At 41.6% G+C, this 24795-nt stretch overlaps 1 protein-coding gene across 1 annotated transcript; it reads left to right on the forward strand.

The window, feature by feature from the left end:
- Positions 1-19544: 19544 nt before the first annotated feature.
- LOC103021151 (haptoglobin) lies at positions 19545-24128 on the forward strand. The gene is made up of 5 exons (XM_007198324.3): positions 19545-19621; positions 20976-21058; positions 21363-21461; positions 22323-22397; positions 23350-24128. The coding sequence occupies exons 1-5, from the start codon at positions 19617-19619 to the stop codon at positions 24126-24128; spliced, it is 1041 nt and encodes a 346-aa protein (XP_007198386.2). The 5' UTR covers positions 19545-19616.
- Positions 24129-24795: the final 667 nt, after the last annotated feature.

The following is a 24795-nucleotide window of genomic DNA, read 5'->3' on the forward strand; positions in this document are numbered from 1 at the left end:
TTGCAAGAATAGGGCTGTGGATGGCCGTCCTCTCTGTGTCTGCACATGGTCTTCCCTCTGTGTTTGTGGGTCCTGACCTCTTCTTAGAGGGACACTGGTCATGCTGGTCATTTTAACTTGATTACTTCTGTAAAGGCCCTGTCTCCAAACAAGGTCACATTCTGAGATACTGCCAGTCTGGATTTCAACATGGCAATTTTGGAGAGACACAGTTCAGAAAATGGGCTTGTTGTCCCCCTGCTTTAAAAATCTGTGACTTGTGGGCCATTGGGCAGGCAGGTTCTCGAGGTGCTTGAAGACACTAGACAAGAGGCTCAAGAGGTCTAGTCATTAACTAAAGAAACAGAGAAACGCTAACCTTTTCAAAACTGAAAAGCAAATGGTGATGGGAGGTTGAAAACCTCGGCTGGGAAGTGCTGTAGATGTCAGTACGCCTTCGCAGCCAACAGGAAATTGCCTTTATTCCCTTCACCTCAGTGCAGGTTTGATTTTAAAATTTCTTGGTAGCTCTGTGGAGAGGCCTGTAGCTGCTGTAGAGGTAATATGTCCTTGTCTCATCGTTGAATCTCGGCCTCAGCCCTCAGCCTCTGCCCACTGCCTCTGCCAAGAAGCCAACCGTCAGTCTCCTGCTGTCTTTTATAAAGATCTTTTTCCTGTTTCTTAAAAAAGAATCTTAGGGACTTCCTTGGTGGTGCAGTGGATAAGACTCTGTGCTCCCAATGCAGGGGGCCCGGGTTTGATCGCTGGTCAGGGAACTAGATTCCACATGCATGCTGCAACTAAGAGTTTGCATGCCACAACTAAGGAGCCCGTGTGCCGCAACTAAGGAGCTGGTGAGCCACAACTGTGGAGCCCTGGAGCCGCAACTAAGGAGTCCACATGCAGCAACTAAGACCTGGTGCAACCAAAAATAAATAAATAAATAAATAATTAAAAAATAGAGGTAATAATCTCTTAAAAAAAATCTTAGTATGAAAATAATACCTATTCATGAATTAAACAGTATAGCCCCCAAATAAATGTCGTCTACCTCCTTCCCCCCTCAAACAATCCCACATATCAGAGGTAGTCACAGTTAACTTTTGTATCCATCTAGATTTTTCCAGTCAGTTTTCTTTGTATATGCAAGCACATACCCATAGCTATTCTGTCTTTTTTAAAAAATCTATCACACACATATAAAAGTGTTTCAAGAAGAACAGTACAAAGAACTTTTTTTTTTTTTTTTGTCCACACCGCACGGCTTGCAGGATCTTAGTGCCCTGACCAGGGACAGAGCTAGGGAATATACATGTACACATACATCTATATTTCTATATCTCTCTATATTGAAAACCATGAGTTCAGACTGATACCTTCAATTCCAATCCCAAACCATAAGTTTCATTCTAGTTTCTTCCCTTCCCATATTTGTAACTCTCTTCTCTGACTGTGGAAACCCTGCCTACCTTTATACTTACACTCTTTTCTTATTTGATCAGTCCTCTCATATGTAAGTAATCTCTGGTTTCCACCCCCTACCGTGTGCTGGCATCCTTCTTCCTTGCTTGGGTCCTGACCTCTTTCACCATCCCTTACCCCTTGGGCACTCTCCTCACTTTGTACAGCTCTGATACCTGCCCCAGGCTGCTCCCGGGGGCAGACATCCCCCTCACCTCATTTAGGCTCTGACTTTTTTGCTGGCCTGTCCCCCTGCATGGTCACTTTCCTTATAAGCTAGGACTCTGATGCTCCTCACCAAATGCTTACAAACACGCACACACACACACACACACACACACACACTTTGTGGGCACCCTCTTCGTTCTGTATGGGTGTTGATATTCTACTTTGAGCCCCTTGCTCCTCTTGTGCTGCCATTGCAGGCACCTACCCTGCTCTGTGCCAACTAATGGCTTTATGACTGAACTGTTCAGGGAAAGGCGGAAGGAAAGGGGAAGAGTTACCCTTTGGAAGGTTCTCTGTTGGAGACTGATAACCTGTCTTTTAGCACCGCTTTAACGGGCTGCTGTTTCTCTTGAGCACCAGCGTGAGTAGTTGGCTTGCGCTCAGGGGCCCTGTGGTGCAAGGAGTACCTGTTTTTCTTAACGCTGGAAACTACACTCAGCCCAGAGAAGCTCAGTGCTGGGAGACACATGGGAGGAGGCCCAGGTTGCCAATGCCCCGTGAGGCCCAGGACGGTTGGGTGGATTAGTGTGCAGAACTGCTAATATGATTTACATTATTGACTCCTGCATTTTCTGTTGTGTGCATCACCTGCCAATTTCACATTAGTCAAATATAAGTAGTAAGTTAAATCTTATTTCACAACTTGCTTTTTTTCCCCATATAATCATGGAGTCTTTCAATGTCCGTCCCTTCAATCTACCTTGCTCTTTCTAACAGCCCTTTGGTTTTCCACAGCTCAGATATATCAGTATTTGCTTATGGCTAGACGTGTAGGCTGTTTGTTTTTCACATCACAAACAGTACATCAGCGAGTCTCTTGGTTTATGTATCTTTGTGCTCTTCCAGTAGAATTTCTGTGGAATAGATTCCCAGAAATGGTATCGCTCAGGCAAAGGTTATGTGCACTTAAAATGTTGATAGTTACCTCCAGATTGCTGTTAGAGGGGGTTGTTCAGTTTATACTTTCTCTACAACTTTGTAAGAGAGGGCCCCTTTCCTCTTAGGCTGCTCCACAGTGGGATTTTCAAGTACTGCCCTGGAATAAACTTGTTCCTTCTCCACTTTCTCACTGGAGATAGCTTCCATTATGTCTCTTCCTTGGTGGAAAAAGAAAAAAGGAATTGTGGGTTTAGCAAGCCACTTTGGGCTGCAGCCAGTGTGATTGCCACATCCATTTGTGTGTGTGTGTGTGTTTGCGTATCTGGGAGAGAGAGAGAAGAGACTTCAAATAAGACCCACAGGGAGACTTCCCTGGTGGTCCAGTGGCTAAGACTCCGCACTCCCACTGCAGGGGGCCCGGGTTTGATCCCTGGTCAGGTAACTAGATCCCGTGTGTCGCAACTAAGACCCGACGCAGCCAAATAAATAAATAAATAAATGTTAAAAAAAAAAAAAACCCCGCAGGGAAGGGCAACGGAAGGGGTGTAGCTTTCCCTGGGTTCACCCATTCTCACTTGTTTCAGGCGATCCTGCATGTCTTTCCTCCTGCTGTGGGCATCATGTAACTTTTGTGGGCCTCAGTCTCCTAATGTGTAAAATGGGGAGGACAGACCCATCTCAAAGGGCTGTTCTGAGGATTAAATACTAAGGGCAATATGGCTCAGCACATCCTAATCTCTTAATAAACAATATTTTTAATGTTTCTAATCATCCTAAAAGTCCTGCAAATAGGTATTACTGTGCTTGTATTCACAGATAAAATGAGGGCTTTGAGAGATTAAATAACCTCCCCAAACCAGGCAGCTGGGAATCAGCAGAACTGGGCCCCAGGGCCTGAGTATCTCCTTCTGATGAAGGTAAAAGGCCTTACAGGACCTCTGAGAAGTATTATTAGTCCCTTTTCCCTTCTCTTCTCCCTCAAAAGTTCATCTTCTTTTAACATACAGACTTCCTGTGTGCCATTACTTTTTATAAAAAAGCTTTCATAGATACTCGCCCTGGGCACTTGATTGGTCTGAAATAAGGTGGTCAAATGGGATCTAGTGATCGAAGCTCAGAGCCCCATAGAAGTGGGGGACATTCTGTAGGGACCACAGTGCCAGCCAGCAAATCACAAATTACAGCAAATCACACACAGTGTCTTCTTTGATCTTCAGACAGCTTTGTGTGAGGTAGGTGAGGTAGAGATTATGATCCGCATTTTACAGATGAGGAAACTGAAGTTAAGTGCCTGCCCCAAGATGATATGGGCAGAAACGGCAGAGGGAGCACAGAGTCTCCTAATTTCAAGTCGAGCACTTGCTCTACTCTACCCAGTAGTATCCTGATATACCACTGAGCCCTCCGCTATACAAGATGTCTTGGATTCATTTTCTATCTATTTGTTTTCTCAGATAGGTGATGGGACTTGTGGATCCTTGCTGCTGTGCTAAAATCTCGGTGATAGGGGATACCCTTGGAGAAGTTGAGGGCCAAGATGCCGTCTTCTCTCTCCACACCCACAAACTCTGAGATCCACCCTGGTTAAGACTCAGGATTCAACCCACTACCCTCAGACCCTCTGAACTGACTGGCTCCAGAGTGCCGACAGGAACAGCATTCCTGTTCATCAGGAGGTAGTCAACCTTATGTGAAAAAGACTGTGGAACAGCCAAACCAAATAGAGAATTACTCTCCCCCAATTTTTATTATAAGGCATTTAGACATAAGAAGAGTTGAAAGAATAGTGTAACAAACATCTATACCCCCTCCACCTAGACTCATTAATTCCTTCTATCTTTTCCATGCTTTTCTTACCAATCTTTTTAATCTATTTATATACAGTATTTTGATGAACCATTTTGAAGGAAACGGTAGATGTCAGGACACTTCACTCCTAAGTACTTCATAGCCTGCATCTGCTAAAAATGAGGATATGTTCCTATGAAAACATAACTCTATGATCCCACCTAAGAAAACAGCCATGATTTCCTAATATCATCTAACATTTAGTCCATATTCCAAGTTTCCCCATTGTCCTAAAAATAACTTCTAGAGTCAATCAAGACTCACCTGTATGTTTCTTTAGTCTTTTTAAATCTGAAGCCGTCACCTCTGAAGACATCAGGCGAGTTGTCTTATAAACGGTTCTACATTCTGGATTCCCAGAATAGAGGCTATATTTCCTTTAGCCTTTGATCTCTGCTGTAGCTGCATGTGGATATATGACCAAATTCTACTCAGTGAGATACGTATGAAAGTACCGTGTGCAACTTCTGGGAAGTCTGCCGCTGCCCGGATCATGATGTCTGGAGCTTTGGCAGCCTTTTTAGACCTGAGGATCAAGGTCATCCCAGAGGCATAAGTTGGAAGGGGCTTCATACCAGCTCTGTCTGCTTATTTCCCTACCTCTTTTATTTGAGGAAATAAAACCTTGTGTGCTTAAGTCACTGTCAATTGGGGTTTTCCCTCATATTTAGCCAAATTTAATCCCAGCTAATAAAGAAGCCAGATTGAGACTTACTGTAGTCTTGTACTTGCCTGGAAGATATGTTATCTGCTTCCTACTTGGCTAAGACCCATGTCAAGATTTCTCTTTCCTCCAGGTGCAGATCTCTGGTGCTAGCACAGTGTGAGAATATGCTCAGACTATCATGTTACCTGTGGAATCTTGGCAGTCAGGGAAATTTTTGTAAGAAACTTGTGGTTGTAAATGTGGGAAATGAAGTTAGTGTGGCTGTCACAGCTCAGAGGACACCGGTGGACAGGGCCGAGGTGTGTGTGCAGGGGCAGGGTGGGAATGACCCAGCACCGGCAGACAGGGGGTGTTTGTGAAATACCTGGGCAGCAACACAGGGTCCAGGCTCCGAAGGGCAGGGCCTTTTGGGGAGGAAATGCAATTAACATGAAAACTCCCCACATTCTTGCCAGACAGGGAGAGGCTTCCTGGGTGTTGAAAGCCACATTTGGCAAGTGTCCCACAGGAAACAAAGAGTTACAGCACGTAAACGCAACCTGCCCGCACCACCTGCCACCCCTTTAATCACTAGGGTCGACTTGGTTGGGTCCAGGAACAAAGCTGTGCCTGGAGGGTCAGAAGGTCTCCTGGGGCAGCACAACCCACTTCCTGCCCAGACAAGTGCAAGCTATAACTGAGGTGCTGCCATTTCAGCCCTTGGTTATGTGAGAAGCCGGTAGCCTGCCGAGCTTCGTCCATTCTATTGGATGTGGAATTTGTAGGGTTACTGGATCTAGTGACACCTTCCTACCTCAACAGAGCAAAAAGTGTGGAATCCATGTCTTGGATCCTAAAAAATTCACGCTGGTTAGATGAGAATTTCAACTACAGTCGAGACTCTAACATAACCATTAAAAAACAAACACACAACCATACAAATATATATTTATATGCACACATACAAACATGTATGTATACACATGTGTGTGTGTGAATACAGCTGGCCCTTATTCATTTGTTCTTTCACTCACTCATTCTTCCAAGAATCATTTATTGAGATCCTACTTCCTGCCGGTGGCCGTGCCATGTGTTGGGGATGAAGATAGCTGAGTTTTCCACCATCTTTCCAAATCTCAGAAGATACAAATTCCGTTGACTCTTGAACAACGCAGGGGTTGGGGCACTGACCTCTGTGCAGTCAAAAATCTGTGTATAACTTTATGGTCCCCAGATTCAACCAACCACAGATCGTGCAGTACTGTAGTACGTGTTTATTGAAAAAAATCTGTGTATAAGTGGACCCACACCGTTCAAACCCTTATTCAAGGGTCAACTGTACAAACACAACTGGCCAGAATCCACTGGGTTACACCCAACAACAGAGGAAGGAGCCCAGGGCTTCCCTAGCAGAGAGGAGGGCCACCTGGGGGCTTAGCAGGTTGCAGCTACGCTGATTTCTCTGTGGCCAGGACTAGTTTCATACTATTTCCTGGAGCCATAATTACACAAACTCCTGATTTCTTGCACTGACTCAGAAGCAGAGCTCCATTTTAACACCATTCCATCTAGAGAGATCTGTCATGGGACTGGGGTGGATGGCTCAACTCCACCCAGAATGTGGCTGGCACCCAGGGGTGACTGTTCCCAAATGCTTGCCAGGCAGTTTCCTTGGTCTATTTCCTAATGCGTTTTGCAGCCGAGGCCCACGTGGCTCTTCCTGCTTGCCCGCTGTGGTGCTCTCAGGGTCTGGACAGGGGCTCACCTCTGCAGCATCAGGCTTCGCCAGCTTTGGGTGCCAGTGCTTTAGGGTCTTCCCTGCCCTCTCTGCTGGGTATCACTGCCAGGGTCCTGGTTTTAATGATACACACGATTCTTAATGGGCTTTGATAGCCACTCAGAACTGATATCCTTACCCTGACTAGTGAGGTTAGCTAGCAAGTTTGTTATCCCTTCCAGGTAATAATGTCTTAATTCAGTACAGGATTTGTCCCTAGTCGACCCTTAAAAGTGACTCTAATTGTGAGAACTCAAGGCTGGTTATGTGAGGGGCCTTGAAAATCCAGTGAGGTCCCTCGTGTAGGGGAGGCAGTACCTTAAGGTGGCCGAGGGCTCCGCCCAGGTTTGAATCCTGCCTCAAGGTAGCGGTGTTACCTCGAGCAAGTTCCTTCTCTTCTCTGTAACCATTTGTAAAAATGCGGTTATTAGATAATAAAAGGATCTATTGCTTAGGTGCTGTTGAAGAATTACATGAACAAACACACAGAAAGCTCACCCAGCAGTGCCTGGCACACAGCAAGGACTCTGACAATGTCAGCTGTTATTATCACGCGGCGGGTGCCCACTCTCCTGAGGTACTTGGAGGGCTGGTTCTACCAACAGCTTTCACGCCTCTGAGGGCCTGCTCTTTACTGCAGATAGAAGCTGATGTGACAGGCAGCATTTAATTATGTTGCAGTACTCATTTCTCCACCACTCTGAACTCTTTGAGGGCAGAGGCTCTGTTTACCACCCGTTCAATTCAGCAAACTGAACTGAGTGTGTGTGTGTGTGTGTCGGGCACTGCTGGGTGTAGTGATTAAGGTGAAAAACAAATGCCAACCTGGCCCCTACCTGTTTCCTGGGACCTAGAAGAAGTCCTTGCTTTCTGTCCTATGAATGCAGTTGGAGAAACTGAGGAAAGTTTATATGAACTCTTTGGAATATAGTTTTTAAAACTTATCCTAAGATCCTTACACTCTGACTTCTGACCAATTTCATCCTGGGGAAGGCAGATTATGTTTGAAGTTTTGACAGACTGTGGGTTTACCATCTCTGGTTGGCTGTCTTTACTGATAGGAAGCTGGTCTGAGGATAATATTTGATTTAGAAGTCTGAAACTTGGAAGTTCCTCATTTATAAAGTGTCAGGGTTGGTGCTAGTTTAGAGAAGCTTTTTAAAAGGCTTAAAATATCTGTTTGTATGTCTGCCAGTGGCCCAGTTTTTGCAAAGAGAATTGCTGGCACTAAGGAAGTATCTCTGGGAACCAATGTCCATGTTCTGGGCACACTAGGATTTCGTAGTTCCTGGTCCCTGAGGAAAAGGGAGATAACCTAGAAAGAGGCATAACAGCAGGAACATCTTTGTTTAATTTTCTTATCAAGACGAACTGAAATTTGGAGATAACCTAGAAAGAGGCATAACAGCAGGAACGTCTTTGTTTAATTTTCTTATCAAGATGAACTGAAATTTTGAACAACATGTGCTGTTCTGAATTCAACACCCAACTAATCATTCTGTTCTAAAGTCATGTGCACTCCTGGGAAAATCCAATGGTCTCATTCCATGGCTGCCCATGCACTTGTGACCAGAGAGTCTCATCAATTCTAAGATGCTGATTATTGTTCCATTATAACACTTCTGAAATTGAGATGCATCTTGCATTGATGGTATCTTAAGCATTTTGTCAGAGTTTAATTGGCAGAATTTTCTCTTTCTTACATTTCATAGCATATTAAATTCGATGAAATATGACAGTGGTTCCCAAACTCTGCTGCATTTGGAATCACCTGGCTATCTTTAAAAAATGCTGGTGCCTGGCGCCTACACCCATGCATTCGGATGTAACAGGGATGGGGTATGACCTGGGCATCAGGATTTTTAAAAGCTCCCCAGGAGACTCTAAAGTACAGCAAAGTTTGGGAGCCATTGAAGTACGGTATTTCTGCCTTATTCAAGCTTTTCTTCAACTCCTAGGTTTCATGGACAGCATCTTTACAGATTCTGCTTATATACTGCATACTCCTCTGTCTCAATTAATGATGTCTTTTTAACTCCAACCACTAAGCATCCATTATATTCCCATTAGAATGTCAGCTCCAGGAGGGCAGGGGTTTTGTTTGATTTGTTCTCTGTTATGTCCTCAGCACTTAGGACATGTAGGCACATTGTAGACACTTGATAAATATTTGATGAATGAATGAATGAATGAATGAATGAATATGCCTCCTTTTATATTTGGTGCCCTGATAAACTCATTCCTCATGCAATTTCTAGTAAAATTGTTATATATTTAGATGATTTCCAAATCTGGTCCTCTGCTTCATCCTTCACACCCCAATTTTACATAACATTCATTTCAAAACTTGAGCTCAGTGTTTTCTCTTCCCATACACACGCCAAATCCCAGTCCTAGTCTTTTCATATCTATCCCCTTGAGACCCTGAGTCTCAAGGTTATAACCTTGAGTCATTTTCAAGCCTTGTCTTTCCTTTGCCCTCCTCATATTAGATCACTCACTGAGTTTTACAATTTGTTTTTCTGAAAATTCTCTTGATTTTATCCCTTCCTTTTAATTTCCACAACAGTGAATTTGTCTTCTTGGCTTCTATTTACTCACATTTCAAATTATATCATATCTACCTGCTAGCAACTGTTTTTAAAAAATGATTATGGGAGTTATAATATGTAGCATAAAGAATGGGAGAAGGTAAAGAGACTTAAATTGTAAAGTTCTTGTATTATTTGGGGAGTGGTAAAGGCATTAATTTAAAGCAGATTATAATAAGTCAAGGATGCATACCTTGAAATCTTTGGGGTAACCACTAGAAAAATAATACAAGAATATATAACCAAAAATGTTAATAGAGGATATTTTTTAAAACTGAGTAATACGAAGAAAAAAAGGCAGAAAAGGAGAAATAAAGAGAAAAGAACTTAAGGATTAAATACAAAACAAATAGCACGATGGTAGATGAAACCAATTCTATTAATTACATTAAAGGTAAATAAATGAAACATTCCAATTAAAAGGCAAAGATTGTCAGAAGTGATTTAAAAAATCAAATACCAATTATATGGTAAATAGATAGAAAAAATATACCATGAAAACACTAACCAAAAGAAAGTTGGTGTGTCTTGAGTAACATCAGATCAAGAGACTTTATGGCAAGAAAAATTACTAGAGATAAACAAGGACATTTCATAACGATAAAGAGTCAACTTAGGGACTTCCCTGGTGGTGAAGTGGTAAAGAATACGCCTTCCAATGCAGGGGACGTGGGTTCGATCCCTGGTCAGGGAACTAGGTTCCCACATGCTGCGGGGCAGCTAAGCCCGCGCACCACAACTACTGAGCTCGTGCGCCTCAATGAGAGAGTCCATGTGCCACAACTAAGACCCAATGCAGCCAAAAAAAAAAAAAAAAAGAGTCAACTTAAAAGGAAGATGTAACAAACCTAAATTTGTATGTACCTAATGACAGAACTTAAAGAAAAAATAGACAAATTTATAATCTTTCTTTCAGTAACTAACACAAAAAGCAGGAAACAACTCAGTGAGGCTATACAAGACTTGAACAGCACAATTAACAAACTTGACCTAATTGACACTTTTAGAACACTATACCCAAGAACTGCTGTCTTCTTAACTACACATGGAACACTTATCCAAACAGGTCATATGCTAGGCCATAAAGCAAGTCTCAATAAATTTCAAAGGATCAAAATCATATGGAGTATATTCTCTGACCACTGTGGAATTAAACTAGAAATCAACAGTGGAAAAATAATTTTAAAATCTCCAAATGTTTGCAAGTTAAACAGCATACTTTTAAATAATCATGGAATGAACAAGACATAAAATGGAAATTAGAAAATATTTAAAACTGATAGATAAAAATTATATGAAAACTTATGGGATATAGGTAAAGCAGCATGTAGGGGAAAATATGTAGTTTTAAATACATGCATTAGAAATGAAAAGTTAAAATTGATAAAAGTTTCTGCTTTAAGAAGTTCAAAAAAGAAAATTAAAAAATTAAAGTAAGAAAAAAAGAGGAAATAATAAAGTTAAGAGTGGGAATCATTGAAAGAAAAAGAGGCAAACAATAGAAAAAAATCAACTAAAGCAAAAGTTTGAATTTTGAAAAGATGAATAAAATCGATAAATCCTTAGCAAGATTTTTCAAGAAAAAAGGGAAAAAGCCCCCACAAATTACCAATATCAGGACAGGGCATCACTACTAATCCTACTGATATTACAAATATAATAGAGTAATGGTGGAAACAGCTTTATGCCAATAAATTTGACAACTTTGCTGAAATGGGTAAATTTCTAGACAAACACAACCTACCACTAGAAAAAACAGAAACTCTGAATAGTCCCTTATCTATTCAAGAAACAATCTGAAATTTTAAGTTTTCCCACAGGAAACTATAGGCCTGTAGGCCTTCATTACCAAACTCCTCCAAACAATTAAGGAAGAAATAGTGTCAATCCTACATAAGCTCTTTCATGGAATAGAGAAATAAGGAACACTCCCCAACTTGTGTTACGAGATCAACATAACCTTAATATGAAATCTTGTTAAGGACATTACAAGAAAGGAAAATCATAGGCCAATATTTACCATGAACTCAGATGGAAAAATCCTTTAGAAAAATCAGCAAATGAAACCCAGCAATATTTAAAAATTCTACTACATTATGAGAAATTGAAGTTAATTTCAGAAATGCAAGGGTGGGGGCTTCCCTGGTGGCGCAGTGGTTGAGAATCTGCCTGCCAATGCAGGGGACACGGGTTCGAGCCCTGGTCTGGGAAGATCCCACATGCCACGGAGCAACTGGGCCCGTGAGCCACAATTACTGAGCCTGCGCGTCTGGAGCCTGTGCTCCGCAACAAGAGAGGCCGCGATGGTGAGAGGCCCGCGCACCGCAATGAAGAGTGGTCCCCACTTGCCGCAACTAGAGAAAGCCCTCGCACAGAAACGAAGACTCAACACAGTCATAAATAAATAAATAAATAAATAAATAAATAAAAGAACGTGAATTTCTAAAAAAAAAAAAAAAGAAATGCAAGGGTGGTTTAACATTCAAAAATCAATCAATGTAATTCACCACATTAACACAATAAAGAGAAGATTTTAGTGGATAAAGAAAAAGCATTTGACATCTCTTTATGTTAAAAAAAAAAAAAACTTCAACAAACTAAGAATAGAAAGAAATTTCCTTAATCTTATAAAGGATACCTAAAAAAAAACAAACAAACAACAACCTCAAAACAACACAAAACAAAACAAGCCTACAACTAACTTAAGAGTGAAATTTTGAATGTTTTCTGACTTCTTGAGTTTGGGAACAAGACAAGGATGTCCACTCCCTACTTCCATTTAACACTGTAATGAAAATCCTAGTTAGTGCAATAAAGTGAGAAAAAGAAATAAGGTATAAAGGTTAAAGATTGGAAAAGAAGAGGTAAAAGAGCCATTATTTGCAAATGGCATGACTGTGTACCTAAAAATGTAGAACATTAATCAAAGTATTAGATTTGATTAGTGAATTTACCAAGATTGCTGGATACAAGTCAATATATGAAAATAAATTGTACTTTCCTATATTAGTAATAAACAATTAGCACATTAAACTAAAATATCATTTACAATAGCATTAAAAATCAAATACTTGGGAATAAATCTAATGAAAGAGGTACAAGAAATTGCAGCAAGATCTTTTTTGATCCACCTCCTAGAGTAGTGAAAATAAAAACAAAAATAAACAAATGGGATCTAATTAAACTTAAAACTCTTGCACAGCAAAGGAAACCATAAACACAATGAAAAGACAACCCACAGAATGGGAGAAAATATTTGCAAACAAAGAGACCGACAAGGGATTAATCTCTAAAATATACAAACAGCTCATGCAGCTCAATATAAAACAAAACAAAACAAACAACCCAATCAATAAATGGGCAGAAGACCTAAATAGACATTTCTCCAAAGAAGACATACAGATGGCCAAGAGGCACATGAAAAGATGTTCAACATGACTAATTATTAGAGAATTGCAAATCTAAACTACAATGAAGTATTACCTCACACCAGTCAGAATGGCCATCATCAAAAAATCTATAAACAATAAATGCTGGAGAGGGTGAGGAGAAAAAGGAACCCTTCTACACTGTTGGTGGGAATGTAAGTTGGTACAGTATAGAGGTTCCTTAAAAAACTGAAAACAGAGCTACCATATGATCCAGCAATCCCACTCCTGGGCATATATCCAAAGAAAACCATAATTCAAAAAGATACATGCACCCCAATGTTTATTGCAGCACTATTTACAACAGCCAGGACATGGAAGCAACCTAAATGTCCATCAACAGAGGAATGGATAAAGAAGATGTGGTGTGTATCTATATCTATATCTATATCTATATCTATATCTATATCTATATATCTATATCTATAGCTATCTCTCTCTATATATATACACACATACACACACAATGGAATATTACTCGGTCATAAAAAATGAAATAATGCCATTTGCAGCAACATGGATGGACCTAGAGATTGTCATATTAAGTGAAATAAGTCAGACAGAGAAAGACAAATATGGTATGATATTGCTTATATGTGGAATCTAAAAAAAAGGGTACAAATGAACTTACCTACAAGATAAAAATAGAGTTACAGATGTATAAAACAAACTTATGGTTACCAGGGAGTAAGGGGGGGGAGGGATGAATTAGGAGATTGGGACTGAAATATACACACTACTATATATAAAATAGATAACTAATAAGGACCTACTGTATAGCACAGGGAACTCTACTCAATACTCTGTAATGGCCTATATGGGAAAAGAATCTAAAAAAGAGTGGATATATGTATATGTATAACTGATTCACTTTGCTGTACAGCAGAAAATAACAACATTGTAAATCAACTATACTCCAATAAAAATTAATTAAAAAATAAAATTTATATGAGGATGAAGTGCAAAGGACCTAGAGTAGTCAGTCAGACCAATCTTGAGGAAGAAGAATGTATTTGGAACACCTGAAATACCAGATAGCAAGATTTACTGTTAACTACTCCTTATTAAGACTGTGGCATTGGCCTAAGATTAAACAAATAGATTCATGGAACAGAATAAAAAATACAGAAAGAGACCAACACATATATGGTCATCTAACTTCTAACAAAGATACCACTGCAAATTAGGAGCAAAGGATGATCATTATAGTAAATGATACTGGAGCAATTGCTTATCTATATGGAAAAAAATGAACCTGAACTTTTATCTCACATCATACATGAACATTAATTCCATGTGGATCATAGACCTAAATATGAAGATAGACTTCTAGAATAAAATTTAAGAGAATGTTGTCATAATCTTATAGGCAAAGATTTCTTAATCAGGACAAAAAACACTAACCATAAAATTTAAAAAGCTGATAAATTAGGACATTAAAATTCAGAACTACTGTAATTCGGGGCTTCCCTGCTGGCGCAGTGGTTAAGAATCAGCCTGCCAATTCAGGGGACACGGGTTCAAGCCCTGGTTCGGGAAGATCCCACGTGCCACAGAGCAACTAAGCCCATGCGCCATGACTACTGAGCCTGCACTCTAGAGCCCGCGAGCCACAACAACTGAGCCCGTGTGCCACAACTACTGAAGCCCGCGTGCCTAGAGCCCGTGCTCCACAACAAGAGAAGCCACAGCAATGAGAAGCCCACGCACCGCAACGAAGAGTAGCCCCCGCTCGCTGCAACTAGAGAAAGCCCATGCGCAGCAACGAAGACCCAACGCAGCCAAAACTAAAAAATAAATAAAATAAACTAAAAAAAAAAATTGTACTTCTGTTCATCAAAATACACGATTAAGAGAGTGAAAGACAAGCCTTAGAATGCGAGATGTTGACAATAAATTTACCTAACAAAAGATTAGTGTTCAAAGTATCTTTAAAAATAAACAAAAAAACCCAGCTCCTAACAAATCAACAAGGAAAAGACATTTCATAGAGAGAATATCTAAATGGACCAACAGGATATAAAAAGTGCTCCACGTATCATTTGATGTCTGGGAAATGCAAATAAAGTCATTATTATATTTTACTGCATATGCACCAGAATGGCTAAAATTATAATGCATTGGCGAGGATATGGATCAACTGGAACTTTGCCATATTGCTGCTGGGAGTGTATATTGGAGAACCATTTGGTAGTACCTATCAAAGCTAAATATATGCCTACCGTTGACACAACAAAGTATTTATCCAAGAGAAATGAGTGCATGCATCCACCAAAAGACATGCAAGAATGTTCAAAGCAGCTTTATTTATAATAGCCCTGAACTGGAATAAATTCAAACATCCATAAACAGGAGAATGGATAAATCAATTGTGGTTTATTCATACAGTGGAATACTTCTCAGCAATGAAAGAAAAAAAAAGAAGTAAACTACTATGACAACATGGATGATTCTCACATACATAATGATGGGCAAAAGAAGCCAGAAACAAAGAATGACTACTATTTGCTTTTATTTATATGAAGTTCAAGAACAGGCAAACTTATTCTATCAAGATAGAGAAGTCAGAACAATGGTTGCTTTTTGGGGGTTGGGTGTTGACTGGAAGGAACCCAAAGCAGGCTTCTTGGGGGCTGGAAATATTCTAAATCTTGATCTGAGTGTTGATTACACAGGAGTTATATAAAGATTCATCAAGCTGAACACTTAAGATTTTTAGTAAATGATGCCAGAATCAATTGTATATCCATATGGAATAAAGTGAGCCTGGCCTCCTACCTCACCTCCCTGTGTTTATATAAGATATTTATAAAAGACAAATTAGAATCACCTTAAATTTGCAACAATGAGGGGATATTTAAGTTAGAAATATAATATGGCATTAAAAATGGTTTTAAAGAGATTTGCTGCAAGATGGAAAATGCCTATAACATTGGGTGAAAAAGGCAGACCACGCAAAATTTCTGTATAAAGAATTATCAAAACTATGTAAAAATGTGTACAGAGAAAAGCCTGGAAGGAAGTGACACTAAAGTGTTAATAGTGGTTAGTTACTGGCTGTCTTGGGTCTTGGGGTGGTGAAATAATGGGAGAACTTTTTCTTATTTTTATTTTTCTGTAGCTTACAAAATTTCAAGACTTCCATATTGGCAGAACAAACTTTTAAAAATAATTTTTTCTTCCAAAGTCAAAACTTTGCCCTTTGAGCTCCTCCACTAATTGCTGTCCTGACTTATTGATCTTTTAAACTTTTCTGCTTTCTGTTCTCCCTATAAAATGTATTCACTACTTCCTATGGCCGGCTACACGGAGGCTTCTCGCTTTCCATCTCCTCATCTTGACCCATCGTGATTCCCAATTAAGAGCGAAGGCCTTTGGGCTGGACACTTTTTATTGTCAAGCTAATAAACGATGCCCAGGGCAGGGAGGCTGTAAATTTCCCTTGTTGCCCAAGAGCAGGGGTTGGTGTAATAGAGTTCAGGTTTTGCTGGAAAGAGAAATGCAAATTTTTGTGCACCTGAATTTTTATTCTATAGTGGTGGTCAGAAATGTTTCATTTTATTTTATTTTATTTTTAAAAAGTTTTTATTTATTTAGTTGCTCTGGGTCTTAGTTGCGGCTTGCGGTCTCCTTAGTTGTGGCATGCGAACTCTTAGTTGCAGCATGCATGTGGGATCTAGTTCCCTGACCAGGGATTGAACCCTGGCCCCCTGCATTGGGAGTGCGGAGTCCTAACCACTGTGCTACCAGAGATGTCCCCAGAAATGTTTCATTTTAGATCCCTTAGTAGGGGTAGCTGCAGCCCAAAGAGAAAGCCTCCCCCTCCATTTCATAGGACCATGCAGCTGCACCGTCGCGCAGTAGCGTGCATACGGGGCTGGGAGAAGTTATGGCCATTTAAAACGCAGATTTGTAGACCCTGCTCAGACCTATCGAATCAAAATCTCTGGAAGGAGGGGCCTGGGCTTGGCTTCTTAATAAGTCTATCACATGATTTCCCCCTCCTTCATATTTTTAAATGTTATTTGATACCTATAAGTATTACATGTGATATATATATGTGTATGTGTGATATGTCTTTTTAAAAATAAAGCACAATAAAGCGTACTTTCATGAACCTATACCCAGCCCAAAAGTTGGATCATTAACAATAATTTATTTATGTTTATATTTACCTATGTGCTTCTCTCTTATGCCTTCTTTCTGCCTCCCTATGAGAGGTAACATTTTACATTTTGTTTTCTGTTCTATTAAAATTTTAAAAAATAAAGTTTTTGTCTTCTTGGCATCTATGCCTATACATTATATTGTTCAGTCTTGCTTGTTTTTAAAAAGTTTTCTTTGGCTAAGAAAAAGAAGTTTATTTTTTTTGAACTTTTTTATTGTGATAAAATATATATAACATGAAATTTCTGATTTTAACAATTTTAAAGTATACAACTCAGTGGCATTAATTATATTTGCAACATTGTGCAAACATCACCACTGTTTGCAAAACTTTTTCATCATTCCAAGCAGAAACTCTGTACCCATTAAGCAATAACTCCCCTTTCCTCCCTTCCCCCGGCCCCAGGGAGCCTCTATTCTACTTTCTGTCTAAACATTTCATACAAGTGGAACCACATAATATTTGTCTCTTTGTTTCTGGTTTCTTTCACTTAGCATAATGTTTTCAAAGTTTAATGTTGCAGCATGTATCAGAACTTCTTATAGGTGAATAATATTCCACGGTATGTATTTTTATCCACTAATCTGTTGAAGGACATTTGGGTTGTTTCTACTTTTGGATATTGTGAATAATGCTGCAATGAACATCGGTATACAAGAATCTGTTTGAGGACTTCCCTGGTGGCACAGGGGTTAAGACTCCACCTGCCAATGCAGGGGACACGGGTTTGAGCCCTGGTCCAGGAAGATCCCACATGCTGTGAAGCAGCTAAGCCTGTGCGCCACAACTACTGAGCCCATGCTCTGCAACAAGAGAAGCCACTGCAATGAGAAGCCCATGCACCGCAACGAAGAGTAGCCCCCGCTCGCCACAACTAGAGAAAGCCCGCACGTGCTGCAATGAAGACCCAACACAGCCAAAAATAAATAAATAAATTTATTTTTTTTAAAAAAAGAATCTGTTTGAGTCCCTTTTCAATTATTTTGGGTTAAATACCTAGAAGCGGAATTGCTGGGTCATATGGCAATTCTAGTTTAGCTTTTTGAGGAACCATCATACCGTTTTGCGGATACTACTCCATTTTACATTCCCACCGGCAATGTATGGGAGTTCCAATTTCTCCACATCCTTGCCAAGACTTATTATATTGTTTTTTTTTTCTTGTAATTGTAGTCATACTTGTAGGTGTAAGGTGATGTCTTGCGGTTCTGACTTGCATTTCCCTAATGACATTTTCCAGCAATGTTGATCATCTTTTCATGTACTTGTTGACCATTTTTGTATATCTTCTTTGGAAAAATGTTTATTCACATCATTTGCCCATGTTTAATTGGGTTGTTTGTTTTTTATTTTGTTGCTGTAAGAGTTCTTTATATATTCTGGATATTAAATCCTTATCAGATATATGATTTGTAAATATTTTCTCCTATTCATAGATTATCTTTTCACTTTCTTGATATTATCCTTTGATGCACAGAAGTTTTTAATTTTGATGAAGCTCAATTTATCCATTTTTCCTTTTGTTGCTTGTGATTTTGGTGTCATATCTTAGAATCCATTACTGAGTTTGCCTGATTTTGAGCTCTATAAAAGTGGTATCATTCTTAATATAATCTCCTGAAACTTGAAGTTCTCTTTAAAAATTATGTTTATAACACTATCCATGTTCTTTCATAGTTCATTCATTCTCATGGCTGTATAATGTCCTGTTATACAAATATACCAACATTATTTAGCCATTCTCCTATTGATAGACATTTGTGCTGTTTCCAGTTATTTTGCTATTACATCAGTGCCACCTTAAATATCCCAAAGGGATTCTTCTGCACACTCTAATTTAAGAACCACTGGTTTTTTATAAATGAATTGAGTTGTTATTAAATTTCAGTTGAACAGTACTTGGGATACACAGCTGCAGACATCTGACTAAAGCACATCTATTTTTCTCACCTGCCTATCTGGACTGATTACTGGACTATAAAACCACGATAACCACTGCCATTGAGTATAGTTTGCGTCTACACTATAGCTTTAACAATTTTGTGTGATTTCTTGGAAAAAGAGATCAGAGAAGATACAATAAATACATTTTACTGATTTCAGGCTGGAGAGCTTTGCAGCAGTAAGGAGATGGCAACACAGAGTGGGGAAAATGATTCTGAAAAGGACATGATTACTTTAGAGCCCTCTCTCAGCCAGGTTGCAGGAGTGTCTCTAAGGGATCTGAAATAACCCCAAGAGAGGCTCTGTTCAGTGCTGAAAATCATCCAAAACAAAGAGACACAGATTGACGGTTCCTCCCCCAGTCCTGCACAGTGGCTGATTTTGGGAAACACTTTGGCAGCTACATGGGGTCATGACAAGGCCAGGTTTCTTTGGCTCAAGCATGAAGAACACCAGGGGAAACTCAAGCGTGAAGCAAGAGCTCGACTCTTAACAGACATGTTTTTTGTGGCTTTGTTACCAGAAAATGCGAGTGACCTTAGCAAGGCCGAAGTGTGTAGACACAGGGATTATGAAATCGAGAAGGGGGTGGAGTGAGACACCGGAGGCATAAAAGCATCAGAAGGTGCCCCACAGCACTGCTCTTCCAGAGGCAGACATACCAAAGATGAGGTGAGTCCACAGTTCAGCCCTGTCCCCCCTTTCCTCTGGATTATTTCATCCTTCTTTGTATATATCTTTTATCTACATGACAGCCCAGGTACAGGAGAGGCCTACAGGAGAGATGCAAAAATATAACAAAGGAATAAGGCAAATGGGCTAATTTATAGTGAATAAAGTGTTTTCTGTGTTAAATCCTCTGCTTTTCCGTGTCGATAAAGGATAATGCTTTCAGATGGTGCTGTCTTTCGCATGAGACGTGACTTTCTCTAAGGAATAGCTTTTTCCTTGAGGTTATGAAGTTTTCACCTTCACGGGGGATGCCAGCAGCTCCTGTGGTAGGCTTCCTGGCATTTTTTTTCTTTTTTGGGCCATGCCACACGGCTTGTGGGATCTTAGTTCCCCAACCAGGGATTGAACCTGGGCCCTTGGCAATGAGAGTGCTGAGTCCTAACCACTGGCCCACCAGGGAATTCCCCCTGGCATTTTGAATATGCCTATTAGCAGATTTTTTTTTTCTTTTTAAAAATGTATAATAAGAAAGATCAATAGTGACACATTTGAGTGACACAATTCAGGCACTCAGATTTGAACAAAATAAAAAATTTTTTTTGAAATGTTGAAGTAACGAGACTAGAAACTTAACCAAGCAATATTTGAGTAGTTGACATCTTTCAGGGAGATGGTTAACTGGTGAGTATGGCCTGTGCATTGATGCCCACGTGCACAGTCGACCTTTCAGGGAGCCAGTTATCTTCCAGGTAACCTGGAATCCTGGGGTTTGCTATACCATTTCCTGAAGTCAAATTATGAAATAATAGAAAAAACTATATCAGTGTTTTAAATTGTATATTTAAAAAAACCTCTTATTATGGAAAATTTCAAAAAGTAGAGAGAAGAGCATAATAAATCCCCACTTCCCCATCTTCCAGTTATCCACATTTCATTAGCAGTATCCTTGTAGCCCAGCACCTTAGGGTGCCCAAGTGAGATTTCTGCTGCAGAGCTCATATATTAACAATTTAATGTTTCCTGAATGCTGCCAGAAACTGAGGCCCAATCCCCATGTGCCTTCCTATCTTGGTTGTTCTTCTCTGAAGCTTCTGTAGAATTCCCAGCAGCACAGAACATGCTGGAACCTGGGTGACTGGGAAGCTGCTAAACTATGCATGTGGGTGGGTGAAGGGCTTCTAGGTCCTAGCACTTCCATATCTATTTTTTCTGGCTGCCTAATGGGAGGGGTGTGTGTGTGTGCGTGTGTGTGTGGTGAAGCAGGGAGACGAGCTGTGTGTGTGTGTGTGTGTGTGTGTGTGTGTGTGGTGAAGCGGGGAGACGAGCTGTGTGCTCCTTTCCATCTTCTCTGCAGCGCCCTGCAAGCTGTTGTCGCCCTCCTGGTCTGCTGGCAGCTTTTCGCGGTGGGAATCAGCAATGAGACCACAACTGCCCCAGGTAGGTCTCTGTGTTTGGACAAGAGCTGTACCTCCCAGCACTGCTGCATCCACTTTCACCCCATCAGACCTGCACCCGCTCTTGGGGAAGATCCAATTGCTCCTTCTCATCCTAATCTATGGTCTTTCAGTATCATGAAGAAAATTGGGGAGCCAGCCAGAAATAAGGGGAGATTGCCCTCCCCAGGGCTTCCATTTGGGGTGGAGGGAGGTTGATGTGCAAAGCAGCTTCTTCTCCTCTGACTTTTTGGGTCTCTAGGGGCAGCTTCTGACTACGAACCTTCTCTTCCTGTTTCTCTTTGCAGATGACAGCTGCTTAAAGCCCCCCGAGATTCCCAATGGCTACCTGGAACATTTGGTTCGCTATCGGTGTAAAGCCCACTACAAACTACGCGCTGGAGACGGTAAGGCCGGGACGAATGTCTCCGGGCCCTCCTCCGTCCCACCATTTCCACAAGGAGTGGAGCCCGGGTGACCGTCCAGAAAGCGCACGTGTTCTCTGGAGCCAGGCGATTTAGATTCTAACAAGGGTTTTGTCACTGGTAGCTGTGGCCTTTTGGGCAAATTAACTTTTCTCAGCCTCAAGTTTCCTCCTTTGTTAAGGGGAGGGAGGTGACGCCATGTAGCCTACCCTCTGAGTGACGTCTACGTCGACAAACTGACGGTGACGGTGATGACGACAGAGAGCCCTTACCTAGTGAACACTGCACGCCTGGAACTGTTCTAAGTGCTCTACACGGACTTGCTCACCAGGTCCTCACAACACCCCTCCGCAAAGATACCATTATTTATTTTGGCCGCCCTGCACTGCTTGTGGGACCTTAGTTCCCCGACCAGCGATCGAACCCTTGCTCCCTGCATTGGAAGTGCGGAGTCCTAACCACTGGACCGCCAGGGGATTCCCAAGAGATACTGTTATTACTCTCACTTTGCTGCTGCTGAAACTGAGGCACAGAAAGGTTGAGTAATTTGCCCAAGTTCAGGTAGCCTGTAATAGGGAGAGTCAGGATTTGAACCCCGATTCCGACCCCGTACCGCCTTGCCATGGTCACTATGATCGCCACGGTCACCTTGACCGTTGCTCTGCCCCGCTGGGCTTCACTGTGGCCAACACTTAGCTTCTAGCACAGCGCTCCTCCCCTCCTCCTCCTCCCCTGCCCTCCCGCTTCCTGCTTCTCTGACTCTGCTCTTTAAATACCCTCTCTCCCCACGCTAGGTCCAGATACAACTTCCCTTTTGGCTCATTTTTTTCCTTTTTGTTTCAGGAGTGTACACCTTAAACAGGGAGAAGCAGTGGCTAAATAAGGACCTTGGAGAGCAACTCCCTGAGTGTGAAGCAGGTAGGAAATCATGGGTCCTGGGAAGCAGACGGAAAGTGGGTATTGAGGGGTTGGTGCGCCAGCAGGGATTGAAATGTCCTAGAGGCACACCCTCCCTGTGCGGTTTCCTCTGGGCACACAAGAGCCGAGGGGAGGGACCAGGGAGAACCACAGGTGGCTGGGCAGAGAAGTGCACAGGCGGGTAATACTTCCCCATAAAGTTCACTAAGGATTTGTTCATTTGGCCTGTGGGGCATTGACTGAATCCACTGTCTACACTGCCCACAGAGGATCAGGAAACTCCGTGTGTACATATAGCCCACCTAGAGAGCCCTGGGCCAAGGGTAAAGCAAGCTCCAGAACAGGTCAAGGGAGGGCATAACAAAACCTTATTCCATGGGAATATGATACAAGAGGCTGGAGATGGGTTAGGACTCTGTTGTTACTAGGAAGAGCTGATGCTCTCTCCTTTAACCTCTCGGAACACAAGGATCTTGCCTACCCTCTTCTGCTACGAGGGATGCGGAACTGCTGACCTGCCTGTTATTAAATATAATATCACATCCCTCTTTATTCAGAGAGAATGAATCATGGTAGCTCCTTGTCCTTACAGTGAATTCAAGGGAACTGTGGACATCTTGCTGTGATAGACTGTTTAAATATACAGAGAGTTCAGCAGCCAGAGTTTGAAAACTTCAGGGCTACTTGTTTCTTTGTGAGTTAGAAAAGCAGGAAATAGAACTCTGCTTTAGTGACGTAAACATTATAAAAAAAAAAAAAGAATCATTTTAAACTGTAAACATTGGGAACAAGAGGAGCAGAAGGTAAGGGCAAAGCATGTAAACATTTCTAGCTCTGAAGAAATGAACAGTGATCGTTCAGACAGCAGCAAGAGTCGATCATTTTATCCTTCCCTGGGAAAGACTGGGAGACGGTCACATTCTGCTCATAATTTTCTTACTCTCCTCAACAGCATGCGGAAAGCCCAAGCATCCAGTGGTTCAGGTGCAAAGGATCATTGGTGGCTCACTGGATGCCAAAGGCAGCTTTCCCTGGCAGGCTAAGATGGTCTCCCACAATAATCTCACCTCAGGGGCCACGCTGATCAATGAACAATGGTTGCTGACCACGGCTAAAAATCTCTTCTTGGGTCATGACAATAAAACAAAAGCAAAAGACATTGCTCCTACTTTAAGACTCTATGTGGGGAAAAAGCAGCTTGTGGAGATTGAGAAGGTTCTTCTCCACCCTGACTACTCCGAGGTAGACATTGGGCTCATCAAACTCAGAGAGAAGGTGCCCACTGATGAGACAGTAATGCCCATCTGCCTACCTTCAAAAGATTATGTGGAAGTGGGGCGTGTGGGTTATGTGTCTGGCTGGGGGCGAAATGCCAACTTCATTTTTACTGAGCATCTGAAGTACGTCATGCTGCCAGTGGCTGACCAAGACACGTGTGTAAAGCACTACGAAGGCAGCACAGTACCCGAAAAGAAGACACCAAAGAGCCCTGTAGGGGTGCAGCCGATACTGAACGAGCACACCTTCTGTGCTGGCTTGTCCAAGTATCAGGAAGACACCTGCTACGGCGATGCCGGCAGCGCCTTTGCCATTCACGATGAGGCTGACGACACCTGGTATGCGGCTGGGATCCTGAGCTTTGACAAGAGCTGTGCTACTGCCGAGTATGGTGTGTATGTGAAGGTGTCCTCCATTCTGGACTGGGTTCAGAAAACCATAGCTGACAACTAATGCAAGGCTGGCTGGAAGCCTTTGCCGGAAAGGCCGAGGGAAAACTGGACAGGAGCAGAGGGGACAAAAACGTGGTATGAAGCTGATGGGTTTCAGCCCTGCATTGCTGAGTCGATCAATAAAGAGCTTCCTTTGACTCATTTCTGTGCTGTTTTTAGCCTTGGGCCTTTTAAAATTCTCTCATTTATAGTACAGCAGCAGCCAAGTGCTCTAGAGTTTACTGGGAGTGTGGCAGAAAAACCCCCAGGGCAACTGGAAATCCCTAAACTGCCCCACTGCGGGGCTCATGATCACTGAATGAGTGCCTATCCAACGGCAGGCCTCAGAGGTCACCGTTATCCTTGTTTTACAGACAAGGAAATAGAGACTCAGAGAAGTTAAGTGATTTGCTTAAGGTTACACAGCTATCAAATAGTGAAGCTGAACCTTGAACCTAGGTCTGTCTAAATACAAATCCCGAGCTCTTTTCACTGCATCCTTTTGCTTCTTCAGAGTAAAGGAGGAGAAAGAGTGGAGGCTGGTGAGGAAGATGCTAGCTCCAAGTGGCATGAAAACAAGGGCTTTAACACAGACAGTACTTTGTTGTTTGTGCTCCAACACACCAGTGTTTCAGGTGGCAAAGTAAGATGGTATAAAGGCAGGATTTCTGGACTTGCTGGGTCCAAAT

Source organism: Balaenoptera acutorostrata, chromosome 19 (genome assembly GCF_949987535.1).
Source record: "Balaenoptera acutorostrata chromosome 19, mBalAcu1.1, whole genome shotgun sequence".
In the NCBI taxonomy this organism is placed as follows: domain Eukaryota; kingdom Metazoa; phylum Chordata; class Mammalia; order Artiodactyla; family Balaenopteridae; genus Balaenoptera; species Balaenoptera acutorostrata.